Source organism: Meleagris gallopavo, chromosome Z (assembly GCF_905368555.1).
Source record: "Meleagris gallopavo chromosome Z, MGAL_WU_HG_1.1, whole genome shotgun sequence".
Taxonomy (NCBI): Eukaryota; Metazoa; Chordata; class Aves; order Galliformes; family Phasianidae; genus Meleagris; species Meleagris gallopavo.
In genome coordinates, this window is record NC_139435.1 from 23,031,463 (window position 1) to 23,048,339 (window position 16,877).

A 16,877-nucleotide genomic window follows, 5' to 3' on the forward strand; every position below is an offset into this window, starting at 1 on the left:
CATTTCTGTGGCCCTTCTCCGGACGCATCCTTCGGGCCCACCTCTCTCCTGTACCGAGGACTCCACATCTGGACTCCTCAGCAGTACGAATTACCAGAAGCAAAACGGAACAGAACTAACGTTGCACGTATAAGCAGAAAACGGCGGTGCCGGACGAACGCCGGCGGGCTGGGAAGCAGGGCGCTCAAGATCTGCTCTTACACTTTCTAACTTTTCTTCCACTAAACGGCACAAGAGGCACGGCAGGCCCAGCCCCGGCCCGGCTGCCCCCGAGCGCCGCCGCCCGCCACAGATCTCCGCCCCGCCCGCCTCAGCCACCGCCCTCTCCTCCCATCGCCTGGGCAGCGCCCCGGGGGGGGGGCAGGGCCAGCACCGAGCCAGCCGCGCGGCCCCGCCCCCGTCACGTGGTCCGACACCCGCCGCTTCCGGGAGGAGGGTGTGGAAGTGCCGCGCCGGTAAGTTTGTCGGAGCGGCGGCATGTCCGGCAACGGGATCGGCTACGGCGAGCAGGGCGGGGAGGCGGCGCCCGAGCTGGCGCAGGAGGCGGCGCCCACCACGGCCCCTTCAGTACCCGCGGCCTTTGGGCTCTTCAGCAGCGACACCAAGAAGTAAGGGGCCGGGCCGGGCCAGGCGGGGGTAGCGCGGCGAAGCGTGACCGTCTGCGTGGCCGTGGGCGGGGCGGCGGGAGGCGCGGGACGGCGCTTCGCGGCGCCGGGTGCCTCGTGCCGCGCTTCCGGGTCTCCACAGCCGACCCCTTGTAAAGCTGTGCTGTGCGTGTGTGGCTCTGTTTGATTGCTGTCTGGAAGGGACAAATGTACAGTCCTTCATCGTTTTCAATAACCAACTGTGTTCACGCTAAGTTTTGTTCTGCCTTAAAGTGTTTTTGGTTGTTGTTTTTTTTCTTTTAAAAAGTCATTGGAAGTATTTGTGGAAGCTGGAAGCACAGAGGTCTGCCTTAAGGTAGGAGGGAACCAGCAGTCAGGAGGTCTGTCAGAAATCAAAATGAGGAAATAAGGGTGGAAAGCCTTTCCCTCCTTGAAGGAGAAGTGAGTTGGAGGAACAGACAGGACATACAGAGGAATCAAGTGGTTTGCCGGGTGGGAATGATACCTTACAACACATTGGAAATCTATTCCTAGAGCAACAAGAGAAAGGACCATAAACTGAAACCTTGCGCACATTAGGAAATCAATCATCAGTTCTTCACTTTGATTGTTCTGCACAAAGAGAGCATCTGTGCTTAGAACCCTCGGCTGATGTGTTTTTTATGCCACAGTTAAGTAAATGGCAAGGCAAAGCTCCTGTGGCTGATGTGTCACTCCTTGGGTCTGCCGTTGGTAGGCCTCATCACTTTGTTGCACTCGTCTTCCTCGTTGGCCCAATGTTTGTTCTACTCTAGTTCAAACATTAAGTGGACTGCCATGGATGCCCCTCTGACTTGCACACTGTGTCTGATTTACATTGTTTGCACCCTTCTCTTTTTGTCCCTTTCTGTAGAAACACCTTGTACATTTTTTTTTTAAATGGTTGTTCTCATTTCTCTGTTCTGCAGAGGATAATACCCCTGGTCATTGTTCATGGCCACAATTCTGTGTATAAGCTCACTTCATCCTAGATTTCACACTGTTTTGCAGGTTAAATATAGTGTTTTTCTGTTCGGGAAAAAAAAAAAAGTAATTTTAGCAGAAGCTGCCCAGTGGTTAGGGAGATTCAGCTCTGGCATCTCAAGGCTGTGTGTGGCTTCCTGTGAATATGAAAGGGTCAGAGTAGCTCAGGAGGTTGTGATTTGTGTATTGTGTATTAATAATTATTGTTTCAGCCTTGCTTCTGTAGTTAAAGGATGGGAAAGAAGATCCCTAAAGAAGAGGCTTGGGAAGAAAGTAGGTTTTTGTCTTTGTAGCTGACAAACAAGTTCTAGCTGAAAGTAGAAGTTATCCTTGATTTTGAGCCTGTGTGGTAAACTCTTAATCTGCATTGGAGGTGTGATGAGTGAACACTTCAAGAGAGATTATGAAACTTGCAAAGTGTGAAAAAGCCAACATTCTACTACTGGGCTGCAAGTGCAGATTGTTGTTAGAGAAACAGGTTGTCTGCATTGTGCAGTATTTGAAAAAACAAAACAAAACATAGTAGTTTATTCAACAAACAGATCCCCCATATTCCATAATCAGAGCAAAAAAATATCCAAAATCTGGAGCTGAAATGGAGATCTCAGAACAATGCTTGTAGCTCAGATGAACGTCCAATTCGGCTGAGAGTGTAGGATCAAATATACCCAATGCCAGGGTGTTCCCTGTTCCATTCTCCCCCAATCCCATAGATGTCCCTTTTTCATAAGTCTGTACAATGGCCTCAGCAGCTATGCTAAATAAGGTATAAAGGAGCACCAGTACCCAGTATACCTAAAAACTCTTGCAGCTGCTTTGGTGTTGTAGGGACTGGAAATGCTTGAACCTTATCTATTTCAGTACTAAGTAGTACTTTGGTCTTTCCTGACCAAACTAGCACCAGGAATTTTACTGGTAAGCCTGGACCATCTACCTTTTGAGGATTTATAACCCACCCTCCTTCCTGCAGGTAGGTAGTTAACATGCTGCTTGTCCTACCACCTCCAATGAGTCAGATATCGACAGGAAATCGTCAGTATAATGATACAAAATAACATTATCAGGTTTCCTCCAATTAGCCAAATCACTAAATTATGACAGCACATTGGCAAATGCACATACCCCTGTGGCAGGACCTGAAAGGTCCACTGCCTGCCTCCCCATGTAAACACAAACTGATCACGCGATTCTTCAGCAATTGGAATACTGAAGAATGCATTTGCCAAATCTGGGAAACAATGGTAAGTTTTTATCTCTCTACTCAATATGTCCATTAGGGAAGCAATATTGGGTACGGCTGCATGAACAGGCGGCATGACCTTATTTAACTCTATAGTCTGCCATCATTCTCCATGTTCCATCTGACTTCTGTGCTGGACATATAGGGGAATTATACAGGCTATATGCAGGTCTCATAATGCATACTTTTTCTAATTCCTGCACTGTTCTTGATATTTCATCTTGCCCACCTGGGAATCTATATCGTCTTACATTAGTAATCCAACATGGTTTCGGCATTCAAATGGACTCATGCTTTGCATGGCCTCTCAATACTGCCTGCACCACCCAGACACTAATACACCTTTGTTGGAGTCTGAACTCTTCCATACTTGTCTGGAACACCACACCCCATAAAAATATCTATGCCCAGGATGTATTCTTGGACTGGGGCAATAGGTACTTTAAACTCCCAGGGTGGGAGACACCCAACCCCCAATTTCCACCAGGTCTGGGTGACTGGAATGGTCTGTCCCCCAAAACCTCCAATCATTACTCTATCACCATTTAATCTAGTTGGATCTCCATGGATTATTGATGTTTCTGCCCCTGTATCGACTAGTGCTGGAACTCTTTGGGTATTCTTTCAGGACCAGAAAATCATTAATTCCACACAGGGCCTCTGGTCCTTTCTGGAGGCCCTATGGGGACTAACATTGCTTGTCATGCCATGAGCTGTGCTATGGTCAAATCTTTTGTTTCTGATGGCCCAAGACACCTTAGGGGGTTTCTTTTTTCTAATTAGGGATTATGAAATCCTCTAGGTTCCATGTTGTTGTTGGTACTCTATCTATAACTCTTACCCTCATTTTTTTTAGGGTAATTTTGAAATTTCTTATTATCCTTCTGCTATCTCCAAAGCTGAAGGAGGACGTCATTGGGCTAGTGGTCAATTATTGCAAATTGGACCCCAGCCCAGATAAGATCGTTAAACATTTGCTTCCTGGAAACTCTTACAGGCCCTAACTGAGGATATCATAGAACTGGCTTCTTAGTTTTAATTACTGGGAGTACTTTTGCTTCCTGTACTGCTTGAATATTATGCCTGGTCCACAGGTGCATTTCTCCCCCAAGTCTGCCACTGATTCGACAGCCTTTTAGACCACAGATTCTGAGGTCACTTGGGGGTTCAGTATAGAAGCTAGGGTCCCAGACAGATGGTAAGGGGCCTGTTGTAAGATCAAGTCTCTCATACCTGCTGAAAATCTTAGCTTATCTAGACTTTCAAATGAGTCTTCATATATTGCCTTTCTTATGCCCAGTTCACAAATGTGATTTTGAAGGTCCTCCATGTATTTAATGGTATATTGCACTTGTTTGGCCATACCATATGGCATGCTGCCATTAGCTAATTGGTTTTCATTAGTATATTGGATGCCCCATATAATCTTTGCCTAAGGGCAGGGTGCATCGTCATGATGGCCAGTTTAGATATTTCCGGCCCATTCACCATGACGCCTCCTGCCTCTGAATCCCATAGTCTTAGTAACCAAGTTGACTTTCCTTTAACTTCTGCCGGAATCATTGTACCATGTCCATTGATTCCATTGGCGTGTATGGCCTAGCTGCTACATGTAAACGTGTTTGGGCAGAGGGCCACTGATCAGAGACACTCCTACTGGTCTATCTTGTATTTTCTTTGTTTTTTGGGTTATTATACAATGGAGCTCTAGGGAATCCGTTGCAAGGGGAGCCTCTAGATCTGATTTAGGATTTTTATTTCTCTGCTCAACCAGGTCCGTTGTTTCAGAAATGTGGTCGTTATCTGTTGAAATATCATAGACCTGGCCTATTGGGAGATGCAAAGTTGTTTTTTTTTCTTTTAGTATCCTAAGTTGCTGTTCTAATTTTTCAGTACAATCTTTCAGTAGCTGGTTTTCACTTTCTAAAGTATTGGCTCTTATTTCAGCTTGGTTTAAAGCATTCAACAGTAACCATGCCACTGTAGAGGCAGCTAACTGCCATTCTTTTGGAGTTAGTATGTCTTTATCTAGGCCTTGAAAATCTGCCGCCATACAGAACAGGGAAATATTCCCCATAACATGATGGGGACCTCATTTTTCAATTATGGTTGCCAACTCATAATAACGAAAACCCAGAAATCCTGGAATCTGTCCAGGGATCATTTTATCTAGGGGGGGTAATGTTCTCCCCCTGACCCGTTTATAGATATTCCAAAGAAAAGAGATTATGTATTTTCTAGTCTATTTGGCATGCCTGGCTTGCCAAGTGTAAGATCAATAAGTATACAGATGTTATAAAGTATTGGATGATCAATAAGTATACAGAGAAGTTAGGCTAGTAAGATTATCACATTGGAAAAGATAATCAGAGCTAAGTGAAAAGTACTCGCCAGTGTTGTAGGCTCACAAGAAGCAATCTCCAGAAAGTGATACTTCCTCAGTGGCACTCAGCCCTTAAATGGGATCCAGGGGAGGTGGAGCCAGGCTCCACCCCTTCTGATCACACAGATGAATTGCCTTCACCTGTGCTCCCCTGGCTGACTTAGTGCTTGCCTCAGGTAGTCAATCAGAGGTTCAGGCCATGATCCAACAGTTCCCATACACCCTCAGCACAGAGACAGACATATAATGTATGGCCTAGAACATCCCTTGTCTGTTGAACCGGAGATCTACACTTGCCTGCTGAAAGTCCGATGTCTGAGGTCAGCCTCATATAAACTAATTGTCCTAAGTAACTTTTTAAAACTTATTCAGTAAAAATACACAGCTGAAGTACTTTCTACCTGAACGTTTTGAGAGCCCATGTTTCTTTCTCTCCTGCTAAAGCTTCCTTTTTTAGCTTTATCAATTGTATGGTTAATTCATAAATTTTCAGTTCCAAATAGAATCTTTATTTAATGGGCATGGCATTTTCTCAGCATGTCAGTACTGTAGTTTGATGAGACGTTTTCAGTACTGAAAGTCCTTCATGGTCTTGAACTTTTCTCATGTAATCTTGCATTGTAATAAGTGGAATTGTGAGGAGATCAATGAGGACTGTCTGTGAAACGGACGATTACTATGCCACAAGGAAGTTGCTACAGATTGAATGTGCAAATATCTCATTTCTTGCTATTTAATACATTCTATATGTCCAGTGCAATGAAAAAAATCTGAGATTGTAAAAATAGAATATAGATCTGCTTCAGTCAGGTAACCATGTAAATATTTAGGACAAAGGAAGTGAGAAAAGATGGAAATTTTCTAAACCCTTTTGTAATAATTATCATTAAGTATAGTATATACATAAGGAACTGTTTTCCTGCTTGCTAGTTTTGTCTGAACTGGAACTGTTCTTGAATAAGAAGTTTCACAACAAAGATGAGGTTAGGGCTAGCTTTTATTCAGACTATCGAATCCTGTCTGAAAAGACAAATATAACTTGACATTGGGCAGGTAATTATTGCTTAAAAAAAAAAAGTTGAAAGAACACAAGATTGAACTTTTGATAATTAGTCCATTTCAAATAAAACATTGGAGGTGTTCAAGGCCAAGCTGTGTGGGGCCCTAGCAGCCTGGTCTGGTGCCTGATTAAGTGTCTGGTGTTGAAACAAGGAAATCTATAATCCCTTCCAACCCAAGCCATTCTGTGATTTTATGAAATAAGAAATAGATCTGACTCAGAGGATGGCATCTTTGACTTTGTGCTCATCTTTTAAATATCTCAGTAACTGAATAATTAAAACATTTTCCGTACCTGAGATGAGTCAATCTAATCTGCATGAAATGAAATTTATATGCCCCAAAATTCTGAAAAAGAAGAAAATGCATCAGGTTGTTGATTACCAGAATAATGGATATGGCACATACACTCTAAACAGGAGTATTCAGGAAAAATTTTAAGAGCTGAGAGATCAAGTAAGTCACAGACCATATGGACTTGTGGACCATAGACCATATGGACTTGTGGACCATAGACCATATGGACTTGTGGACCATAGACCATATGGACTTGTGGACCATAGACCATATGGACTTGTGGACCATAGACCATATGGACTTGTGGACCATAGACCATATGGACTTGTGGACCATAGACCATATGGACTTGTGGACCATAGACTTTTCCTCTATTGTCTAGATTAGTGGAGTTGATGGAGTAAGAACTGTTTAGGTAGAAGACTGTCAAAATCATCTCTGTAGCATGGATAGTTTCACAGAATTGTGAAAAGCTGAAAGGGACCTTTGGAAATCATCTGATCCAACTTCTGCTACAAGCAGAGATTCCCAGGGCAGGGGGCACAAGACGACATCCAGACAGCTTTTGAAGATTTCTGAGGAGATTCCACAACTGTTCTAGGTGACCTTTGCAGGTGCTCCATCATCTGCACAGCACGGAAGTGCTGCCTGGTATTCAAAGGGAGCCTCCTGCGTTGTAGTTTGTGCCCATTGCCTCGCATCCTGTACTGAGCATCACTTCAAAGAGCCTGTCTTCATCTTCTTTGTGCCCTCTATTCAGGTATTGATAGGCATGGAAGAGATCCTTCCTGAGCTTCCTCCAGGCTGAACAGCCTCAGCTCTGTCTGTATGACCTCATGGGAAAAATGTTCTATTCCCTATATCATTTTGTGACCCTCCATTTGTACTCTCTCCAGCATGTCCATGTCTCTCTTGGAGTGGGAGACCTAGAGCTGAACACAGCATTCTGTGTGCGCAGAAAATAGGTGAATGGTGTCCCTTAGATGTCCATTCTGAATCTAACACTTTTAAATATATTTATTGATAACCTAGATGGTGAGGTTGCATCCTCAGCAAGTTTGGAAACTATACCAAGCTGAGTGCTGCAGTTAGAATCATAGAATATCCTGTGTTGGAAGGGACCCATAGGGATCACTGAGTCAAACTCCAGGTTCCATATAGGACCACACAGAAACCCAGCCACATAACTGAGAGCATTGTCCACTGAAGGCTCAGTGCTATGAATCTGATAATATGCTAGAAGGGAGGGATGCCATTCAGAGGGACGTGGACAAGCTTGAAAAGTGGGCCCATGTGAACCGAATGAAGTTCAACAAGTGTTGCAGTTGGGTCACATCAACCCAGGTAGTTGTATAGACTGGGAGAAATCCTTGTGAGCAGACCTATCTAGACAGATTTAGAGGTTTTGGCAGATGAAAACCTTGACATGAACCAGCAGTGTGTGTTTGGAACATGGAAGGCCAGCTATCTTCTGGGCTGCATCCAAAGAGAGGCGGCCAGCAAGGAGAGGAAGGTGGCTGTCCTCCTCTGAACTGCCCTTGAGTGGCTCCACCAGGCCTGGGGCCTCCAGCACAAGAAAGACATAGAGCTTGTTGGGTTGAGTCCAGAGGAGACCACAAAGATGATCAGAGGACTGAAGCATCTCTCGTGTGAAGGAAGTTTGAAGGAGTTGGGCTTGTTTAACTCGGAGAAGAAAAGGCTCCAAAAGACCTCATTGTGGCCTTCTCGTATGTAAAAGAAGCTTATAAATAGGCCAGGGACCAACTTTTTACATGGGCAGATGGCGATAGTTTAAAGCCATTCCCCTTCCTCATGAAAGAGGGATATAAAGTGGGGGAACTTTTTTACTCAGAGTGGTGAGACACTGGCATGGGCTGCCCAGGGAAGCTGTGGGTGCCTTATCTGCAAAGGTGTTCAAGACCAGGTTGGATGAGGCCCTGGCTAGTCTGATGTGGTGGTTGGTAACCTGCCCATGATACTGTTGGAACTGGGTTGGAACTCCTTCAAGCCAAGCTACTTTGTGATTCTTTGCTTGTGTGAAGGATTGCTTCACTTGACCTGCTGGCAATATTTTGCCTAACACAGCCAAGAATACTGTTAGCCCTTTTAGCAGCAAGGGCACGCTGCTGACTCATATTCAACTTGGTGCCCACCAAAGCCTCCAGGTCCTTACCTGCAGAGCATCTTTCCTTCTGTTTGTGTGGCACCCATCATATACGTCAGCTGCCACTCCAGTTTCATGTCATCCTTGAATTCACTGAGACTGCCCTCTGCCCCATTGTTCAGATTGTTAATGAAGATGTTAATCAGGACCCAATATTGACTCTGGAGGTACAACTAATTATACTTTATACAACTAATCACTACCCCCCATGTCCAGCCATTCAGCCAATTTCTGATCCACCTTATTGTTTCTTCACCCAGCCTATACCTCAACAGTTTTACTATGAGGATCTTATGGGGGGCAGCATCAAAGGCCTTACTGAAGTCCAGGAAGACAATATTCACTGTACTGTACAGTCGTGCAGGTGTAGTTTGATGCAGATTGCTACAGTTAACGGGATATTTTTATCCTTACAGTATATAATGTTGCTGTATGTGAAAGGATAAAGAGTCCAACCGCTTACTGATTTTAAAGAAAAAAACAGAGAGAGAATTAGTTTCCAGAATCCACATTGGTTGCATATGCTACACTGCCTACCTTTGTTGATGCTATTACTGCCTACCCTTGTTAATTCCAGGTGCATAGCAGATTTTCATGTATATTAATTGCTTTGTAATATAAAAATACAATAATGTTAGGTTCTTTGAGGCAATGTGAATTCAACAGTGTAGCTAGTTGTCGCTTTTCTGAATCCAATGTAAAAAATTACAAGTAAACCTTATGAGTAACATCAGCAGGTACTCAAAAGTATAGTATTGAAACAGATGGCAAAATTTGTAATAATCATTTTGAACTTAACTGATTTGTATCTTTAAGCTATACTCCTGCCAAACAAAATACAAGTGTAATTTGTTAGAATTTTTTTCCTGCAGATCTGTATTAAGCATTCAGTTGAACTACTTGTATGGAAACTCAGCAGGGCTGTAAACTTTTTTTTTTTTTTTTTTTTTTTAAATGCTGGGATTTGCAAACTTGTTTTGGAGAGAGTTGATCTAAGGTGGTGATTTCATTAAGGTACTCATTCCCCAATTCCCTGTGCACAAGACTCCTCCAAATTCATCAAAGCTAAAAACTTGCTTTCAACAGGTGCCAGAGATGTTCTTGGAGTCTTCAGCTAGTCTAGCTTTACCTTAGCATATCCTGTTCAACCAGTCATGGAAAGCTTGTATAGACTTCTGTTTATGAAATTCTTGGAGGAGAGTCCAGGCCTAATACTCGAAATCGATGCATACAATAGCTCATTGGCAAGTCCACTCTCTTTTCCCATCTTTTATAATGGCACTGTGCCCACTGATATGGTGATATGCCAACCTCAGCAGGATGCACAAGCCAGTGAAGAGGAATGGTTTGGGTAAAATGGCAACTCTAGAAGATAAAATCTGATCCCTATAGTCAGTACATCAATAGGAACAAAATGCAGTATATGAACAGAAACAGTATTGCAGAGCACTTCCCCAGTTGAAATTGGTAGGATCTGTTGGAAAGTGACACACTGTGGGTATGTTCTTATGTCTGTGCTCTTGGCACATATGAGAATGTAAGCAATGAACTGTTGATTTGTTGTGATTCTCTGTAATGTAGTGACTGATTTTTATTTTTTTCAAGCCTAGGTTGTTTGCTGTTGGTGTTTTTGTTTGTTTGTTTGTTTTCCAGAAACATGAGTTTAAGGTCTTCACTGTGGTTTCTAACTATTTACTGAACTTATGTAACGTATTTGCTGTAGACAGTATGATCTGCATGGTGAATAACATTAAAAATGTTTTTCAGTAGCATTGTTACAAGGCTGACACTTGCAAAAAAAAAAGTTCTGCTTTTCTTAATATTATCCTCGCCTATGTTAGAGTCTTCTTCATAATAGTTTTCTTGAGAAAATTAAAATTCCTTAGTTAAACATTTCTGGTGTTCTGGTAGAAAATGAAGAGCAGTACATTATGATGCTCTTAAGCAGTGTTTCTGAAATTTGGCATATATCCATGAATATACTGACACTGTTGTAGATTCTGTCAGTGACAACGCCATTTTAATTTTTTTACAGGTATCTACAGGAAGCCTTAGTGTTTTCAGGAATGCTGGAAATACTGCTTCTCACTCTCGTATACTCTTTTCACATCTATTCATGTCTCTGAGTGATCTACATGTGTCTATGAGTTCTGAATTCTGGCCTGCTCCAAGGCAGGATAAAAATGGACACAGTTACTGAGGTGGTGGTGATAATTCAGGTGCCACATTTTCAGACTTCAGGAAGCTAGTCTCTGTCACCAAAAAAGATTTTTCTCTTGCAGAAACATTGCTGTAGCTTTGAAGGTGTTGGTGCTATCAGAATAAGTTATAAGCAGTGGTCTTGCATGATTGTTTGAAGGGATGACAAGAAGTAACCTTTCTTTCCAGTGGGGAGGTAGGGTCTCCAACAACTTCAGAGGCATTAGATGATCTCCAGTTAAATCACAGTCCTCTCCAAAAGGTCTTTCAAACTATTATGTTGTAGGTTGTTTTTTTTTTTTTTTTGAAGTGTAGATTGTTCACTGAAGTTGGTGGTAGCAGCATCTTCTGGATGTTCCTGCACTGATTTGCTCAAGCATAGGTCAAGTAGCAGCGTAGCTCGACAGCAATGAGTAGGAAACTTATTAATTTCATGTTTTTCTGTATTTTTGCTTACTAAGGATGAGACTACCTACACTGTCTAATGACATGTGCTTTGAGAAGCTACTGGCAAAATAGTCATTTAATGAGTTAATTATCTTGGTCATCTAACTGTAGCCTGCCTTGTTCTTCTCTGTGACACTCAGATATACACTGATACTGTTTTTCCTTGCATCTCTGTAGGGTACATTTTAAAAACAGAAAATTCACATTCTGAGGAGTGTATTTCTTTTTCAGATTGAAAAGAAAGTTAGGTGAGGCTGAAAAGGAAGTAGGTGATTTCTCATCATTTCTTTTTAAATCACAGTATAATTGACTTGTCTCCCTTAAAATAATAGTTGAATTCTAAGGTGGGATTATGAACTAAAAATACATTATAATAAGAAAGGGTGGCAATACTGAATAGCACCACAAGATGTCATTCGAACAGTTTGTGCAATAGAATGAAATGCTCACAGTGGAACAGAGACTTCTTAATTTCCTACTGAGAAAAGAACTTAAATCAACAGCAGAATAAACTCAAATCATAGCATGTATTCACTTCTATTTTCCATGTTGTATGGCTTTGAAATCAATTTGTGGTTCTCTTGTCAGTTATATACAGGCTTATTCAGGCAATTGCATGAACTCTAGACTAGAGTAAACAAATTTATTTTAAAGATTTTACAGTGCCTGTAGACTGAAAGCGGGGAGGTTGGGGGGGAACCCTGATTTTTATGAAGGGAAAGGATATAGAGAGTGTTAAGGTATTTCTTGAACTCCAGTAGTTCAGGGCAATACCCACTGCCTTGGGCAGTCTGTTCCATGTCTACCACCGACTGGAGCAGAACCATTTCCTAATACTCCCTGATCCTCCCCTGATGCAGCTCCATGCCATTCCCTCAGGTCCTGTTACTGTCACCAGAGAGTATAGGCTCTCCTCAGCCTTCTCTGCTCTGGGCTTAACAATCAGCTGCTCCTCATTCATGTTAACCGTCCAGACTCTTTACCATCTTTATAGCCCTCCTTTGGACACTCTCTAACAGCTTTATGTCCTTCTTACATTGTGGCACGCAAACCCTACCCAGTGCTGGAGGTGAGGCTACACAGTGTGTGCAGCAACCCCTCCCCCCTTGCACCTACAGAGGAATAACCACATGCATCAGTATTCAGGTTAGGGGATGACCTGCTGGAGAGAAGCACTGTGGGGAAGGACCTGGGTGTTCTGGTGGACAACAGGTTGGCCACGAACCAGCAGTGTGCCCTTGTGGCCAAAAAGCCAATGCTATCCTGAGGTGCTGTCTTGATCCAGTTATAGGAGGGAGAGAAAGTTCTTTTTAATGTATGTATACCTGGAAGCAAGATTAAAACACAATAGGTCAAATGTTTGCCAGACCAGTTTATTAGAAATCCTAGTCACTAAGGAAGATGGGGAGGGAAAGACAGGCAATAGGAAAGAGATAGGAAATAAAAGCAAGTAGTCTTTGTAAAAAGCAGGAGAGGTAGTCACCACTGAGGTTTCCAGCATTGCTTGTAGTTTAGACGTTGATCTTCAATAGTGATGGGATGTTGGAGGTTGTGTTGTTCAGTTGAGACCTCTGCTTATGACAGTATAATGTTATCACAGAATCACAGAATTGTAGGGGTTGGAAGGGACCTCTAGAGATCATCAAGACCAACCCCCCTGCCAAAGCAGGTTCCCTACACCAGGTCGCACAGGTAGGTGTCCAGGCGAGACTTGAATATCTCCAGAGAAGGAGACTCCACAACCTCCCTGGGCAGCCTGTTCCAGTGCTCCGTCACCCTCACCGTGAAGAAGTTCTTACGCACATTCATGCGAAACTTCCTATGCTGCAGCTGATGTCCGTTTCCCCTCGTCCTGTCTCCACGTACCACTGAAAAGAGACTGGCCTCACCACTATGGCTGCCACACCTCAGATATTTATAAACCTGGATCAGGTCCCCTCTCAGTCGTCTTTTCTCAAGGCTAAACAGCCCAGTTCACTTAGCCTTTCTTCATAGGGGAGATGCTCCAGGCCCTTCACCATCTTTGTGGCCCTCCGCTGGACTCTTTCCAAGAGATCCCTGTCTTTTTTGTACTGTGGAGCCCAGAACTGGACACAGTACTCCAGATGAGGCCTTACCAGGGCAGAGTAGAGAGGCAGGATCACCTCCCTCGACCTGCTGGACACGTTCTTTTTAATGCACCCCAGAATGACATTGGCCTTTTTGGCCACGAGGGCACACTGCTGGCTCATGGCCAACCTGTCGTCCACCAGGACGGCCAGGTCCCTCTCTGCAGAGCTCCTCTCCAGCAGCTCATCCCCCAGCCTGTATTGGTGCATGCAATTATTCCTCCCTAGGTGTAAGACCCTACACTTGCTTTTGTTGAACCTCATCTGGTTTCTTACTGCCCAGCTCTCCAGCCTGTCCAGGTCTCACTGAATGGCAGCACAGCCTTCAGGCGTGTCAGCCAATCCTCCCAACTTCGTATCATCAGCAAACTTGCTGAGGGTGGCCACTATCCCCTCATCAAGGTCATTGATGAAGATGTTGAACAAGACCGGACCCAGCACAGACCCCTGGGGGACACCACTGGTTACAGGCCTCCAGCCAGACTCTGCACCACCAACGACGAGGTGATCTATCCCCTTTACTCCACCATGGCGAGGCTACATTTAGAATACTGTGTCCAATTCTGGGATCCCCAGTTCAAAAAAGCTGGAGGAGTCCATCTGAGAGCAACAAAGATGACTGGGGACCTAGAGCATTTCCTTTGGGAGGAAAAGCTGAGTAACCTGGATCTGTTCAGCATGGGGAAAAGAAGTCTGAAGGGTGTTCTGATTAATGTTTATATATATCCAAAGGGAGCTGGGAGGCAAATGGATGAGGCCAGGCTCTTCTTGATGGTGTTTAATGGTAGAACAAGGAGGAATGGCCTAAAACTCAAATGCAGGAGGTTTCATACTAGCATGCAGAAGAACTTCTTTATGTTAAGGTTGAGAGCACTGGAAAAGGTTGCCCAGAGGGATTCTGAAGATTACTTCTAAAGAGATACCCAAGACCCCCCCTGGACGCTTATGCTTTAGCAGGGGATTTGGATTTGATGATCTCCTGAGGTCCTTTCCTTCCTCAAAGACTTCCATAGGACTTAATTACTGTAGAAGTGCCAAGGCGAGATAGCTTGCTCTGTCAGTATGCATTTTCTGCTTCAAACCTGGTAACATTCGTATGATTTTCAACTTTATCTTGGAACACTTCGTTAAGCTGCAGATAAAATAAATCTTAGTGGTTGAGTCATTGTTTCATTGCTATTTGGGCTTCAGTTGCAGTTCTGGTATTTATGAAACTTCTGCTCTATTATGAAAGTCTTATAATTACTGAATTACTTATTATAGTACCAGGGTATGTTAGAAATGTAGTGAATAATGATTTATGGGTATTACGTTATGGTATTACTGGATGAGAGTAGGAAATATAATAAATATCTGTCAACGGTGTGGATTAAGTGTTCTCTTAACAGCAGTTGTTGGAGATAATTAGGTGAAGAGGCAAATTATTTTCTAGAGATCATGATTTAGCATTTCATTGCAGATTAAGTAGTTATTGCTCCTAACACTTTCTGATGGTTCCTTTAAGAAAAGCTGAGGGAGAGGTCCAGATTTATCATTGGCATTGCTGGTTTATACCTCAGTGACGTACAGATATGTCTACCCTTTTTGATGTGGGTTGCTTTTTTTTTTTTTTTTTTTGTTATGGTAAAGTTGGGTGATGTTGCTCAGCAGAATCTGAAATCCATGTTTCAGCTTAGGCAAAAACTTATGTGGTTTTTGTCACCACATGAGCATTAGCAAGAGTAAGGAATATGGCATACACTGAGTTGTTACAAAGCTAGTTGATTACTGCTTTGTTATATTGATACTAAATAAAAAGAAAATTATACCTTTTTTGTTAGGTACTATAAAGGTTGTATTTCATAGGCTGCTCATATGCTGTAAATGTTGTATTTCATAGCCTGTTTATGTGTTCTATGTGTATGTTTCTGATTAAAGTTGCACACTGAAGCTCCCCAAACCATGCAACTTATTAGGACAATAGGAGACATTATATAGAGTTTACGATGTCAGACTACAGATGAGGGAAACCTCTGTGCTTTCTTGGATATGGTGGTTGTCAGACTTAAGGGATTCTTGTTTTTGTCTGCTCCCTGAGAGGAAGAGAAAAAAGTTGCGGGGACAGGGAAAGGTCATTTCACTGCTTCTTACTGTTGGGAAGGAAAATGAACTTAGAGATCATATCTTTACTCTGAAAGTTTCTTTTTTTGTACCTATTTTTGTTGGGATGAATACTGTCCTGCTTAATATAGCTCAGTATTATCCATAAACTATCACATTTGGCTCCTTTAAATCTAGTTTTGGATGCTGAAGTAATAAAGTTCAGTTACCTGCAGTGTAGTGACTGTAGACTACAGTCACCCTCCAACTTCTAGTAGGGAGAGGCAAAAGTAGTGATGCAGTTGAATGGTTGCTTTGCACTTTCCTAAGCTCCTGGCAGGTTTACGTAAATGATAAAGACATTATTTGTCTAGTGCTGTGCACTGAAGAACTGTCACCTCAAAGTAACTAATGAGCATAGAAACAACATTATGAGGATTATGTTTATTTTGTTGTGATTTTTTTTCTTGCTTGTTTTTTTGAGGGATTTTACTTAAGAATTGAAATTCCCTTAAATCTTCTTAGTGTTCAGAAGATGGAAATATTGATATTCTATACAACATACTGTAAAAGACTGAAATACATTTGTCTTCAAACATTGTTAGAGGCTTCTGATAAGAGCTGTTTTTGGAGGGAAATGACCTTTGAAATCTACATAGGATATTTGTTTCTAGAAGTTAAAACAGCAAGGGAGTGAGTATCCTGTTACATAATAAGACTGTAAGACTTTTTTTTTTAGTAGTCTTCAGTCTCTGCAGTCAAGTTTAGCTGAGTGCAGTTGGCTTTTTTTTTTCTTTTTGAATACTGTACTTTAAAGAATGGAGCAAAATTCTACAGTACTGGATAAAATAGTGGAGGTTTCATGCACTATTAAATCTGCTTTTAAAGTGGGAAACTTTGAAGTTACACTGAAACCATATGTAAGTATTGAGGAAAGAAGGCTTGCTGCTAAAGATCCTTATGAATACATGGAACAGTATTTTGCTCTGTAAGTATCTAATGCCTACTAATCCTGGATTACTGTTTGTGCTAGAAAAGTAATTTTTTTTTAAAGAGATTTTTAAAAAATCATCAGTTACTCCAGAAATTAACTTCCAAATGGATTAACCAACAAGTTATTGTTCTATTTTTCTTGAGTTTTTTTCCTCTATGCTGCTTTTTCTCTTAGAAAAGCAAATATTTGTTTCAATGTCTCTGAGATATATCTTTCCTATTAACTCTTCAAAATGTTTTTATTGGTAATACGATAGAATATTTTCTGTAAGCAATTAAAAATGCATTTCATCATTAATTA

General features: G+C 42.3%; 1 protein-coding gene across 2 annotated transcripts in view; it reads left to right on the forward strand.

The window, feature by feature from the left end:
• The first annotated feature begins 378 nt into the window (after nucleotides 1-378).
• Nucleotides 379-16,877, forward strand: part of AP3B1 (adaptor related protein complex 3 subunit beta 1) — a 162,327-nt gene continuing 145,828 nt past the window's right edge. Inside the window, exon 1 of one of the 2 annotated variants that reach the window (XM_085212812.1) lies at nucleotides 379-608. In XM_085212812.1, the coding sequence (XP_085068938.1) occupies nucleotides 478-608 (131 nt within the window). In that variant the 5' untranslated portion in view covers nucleotides 379-477. The remainder of the gene's footprint in view (nucleotides 609-16,877) is intronic. The other variant, XM_085212811.1, reaches the window with a different exon arrangement.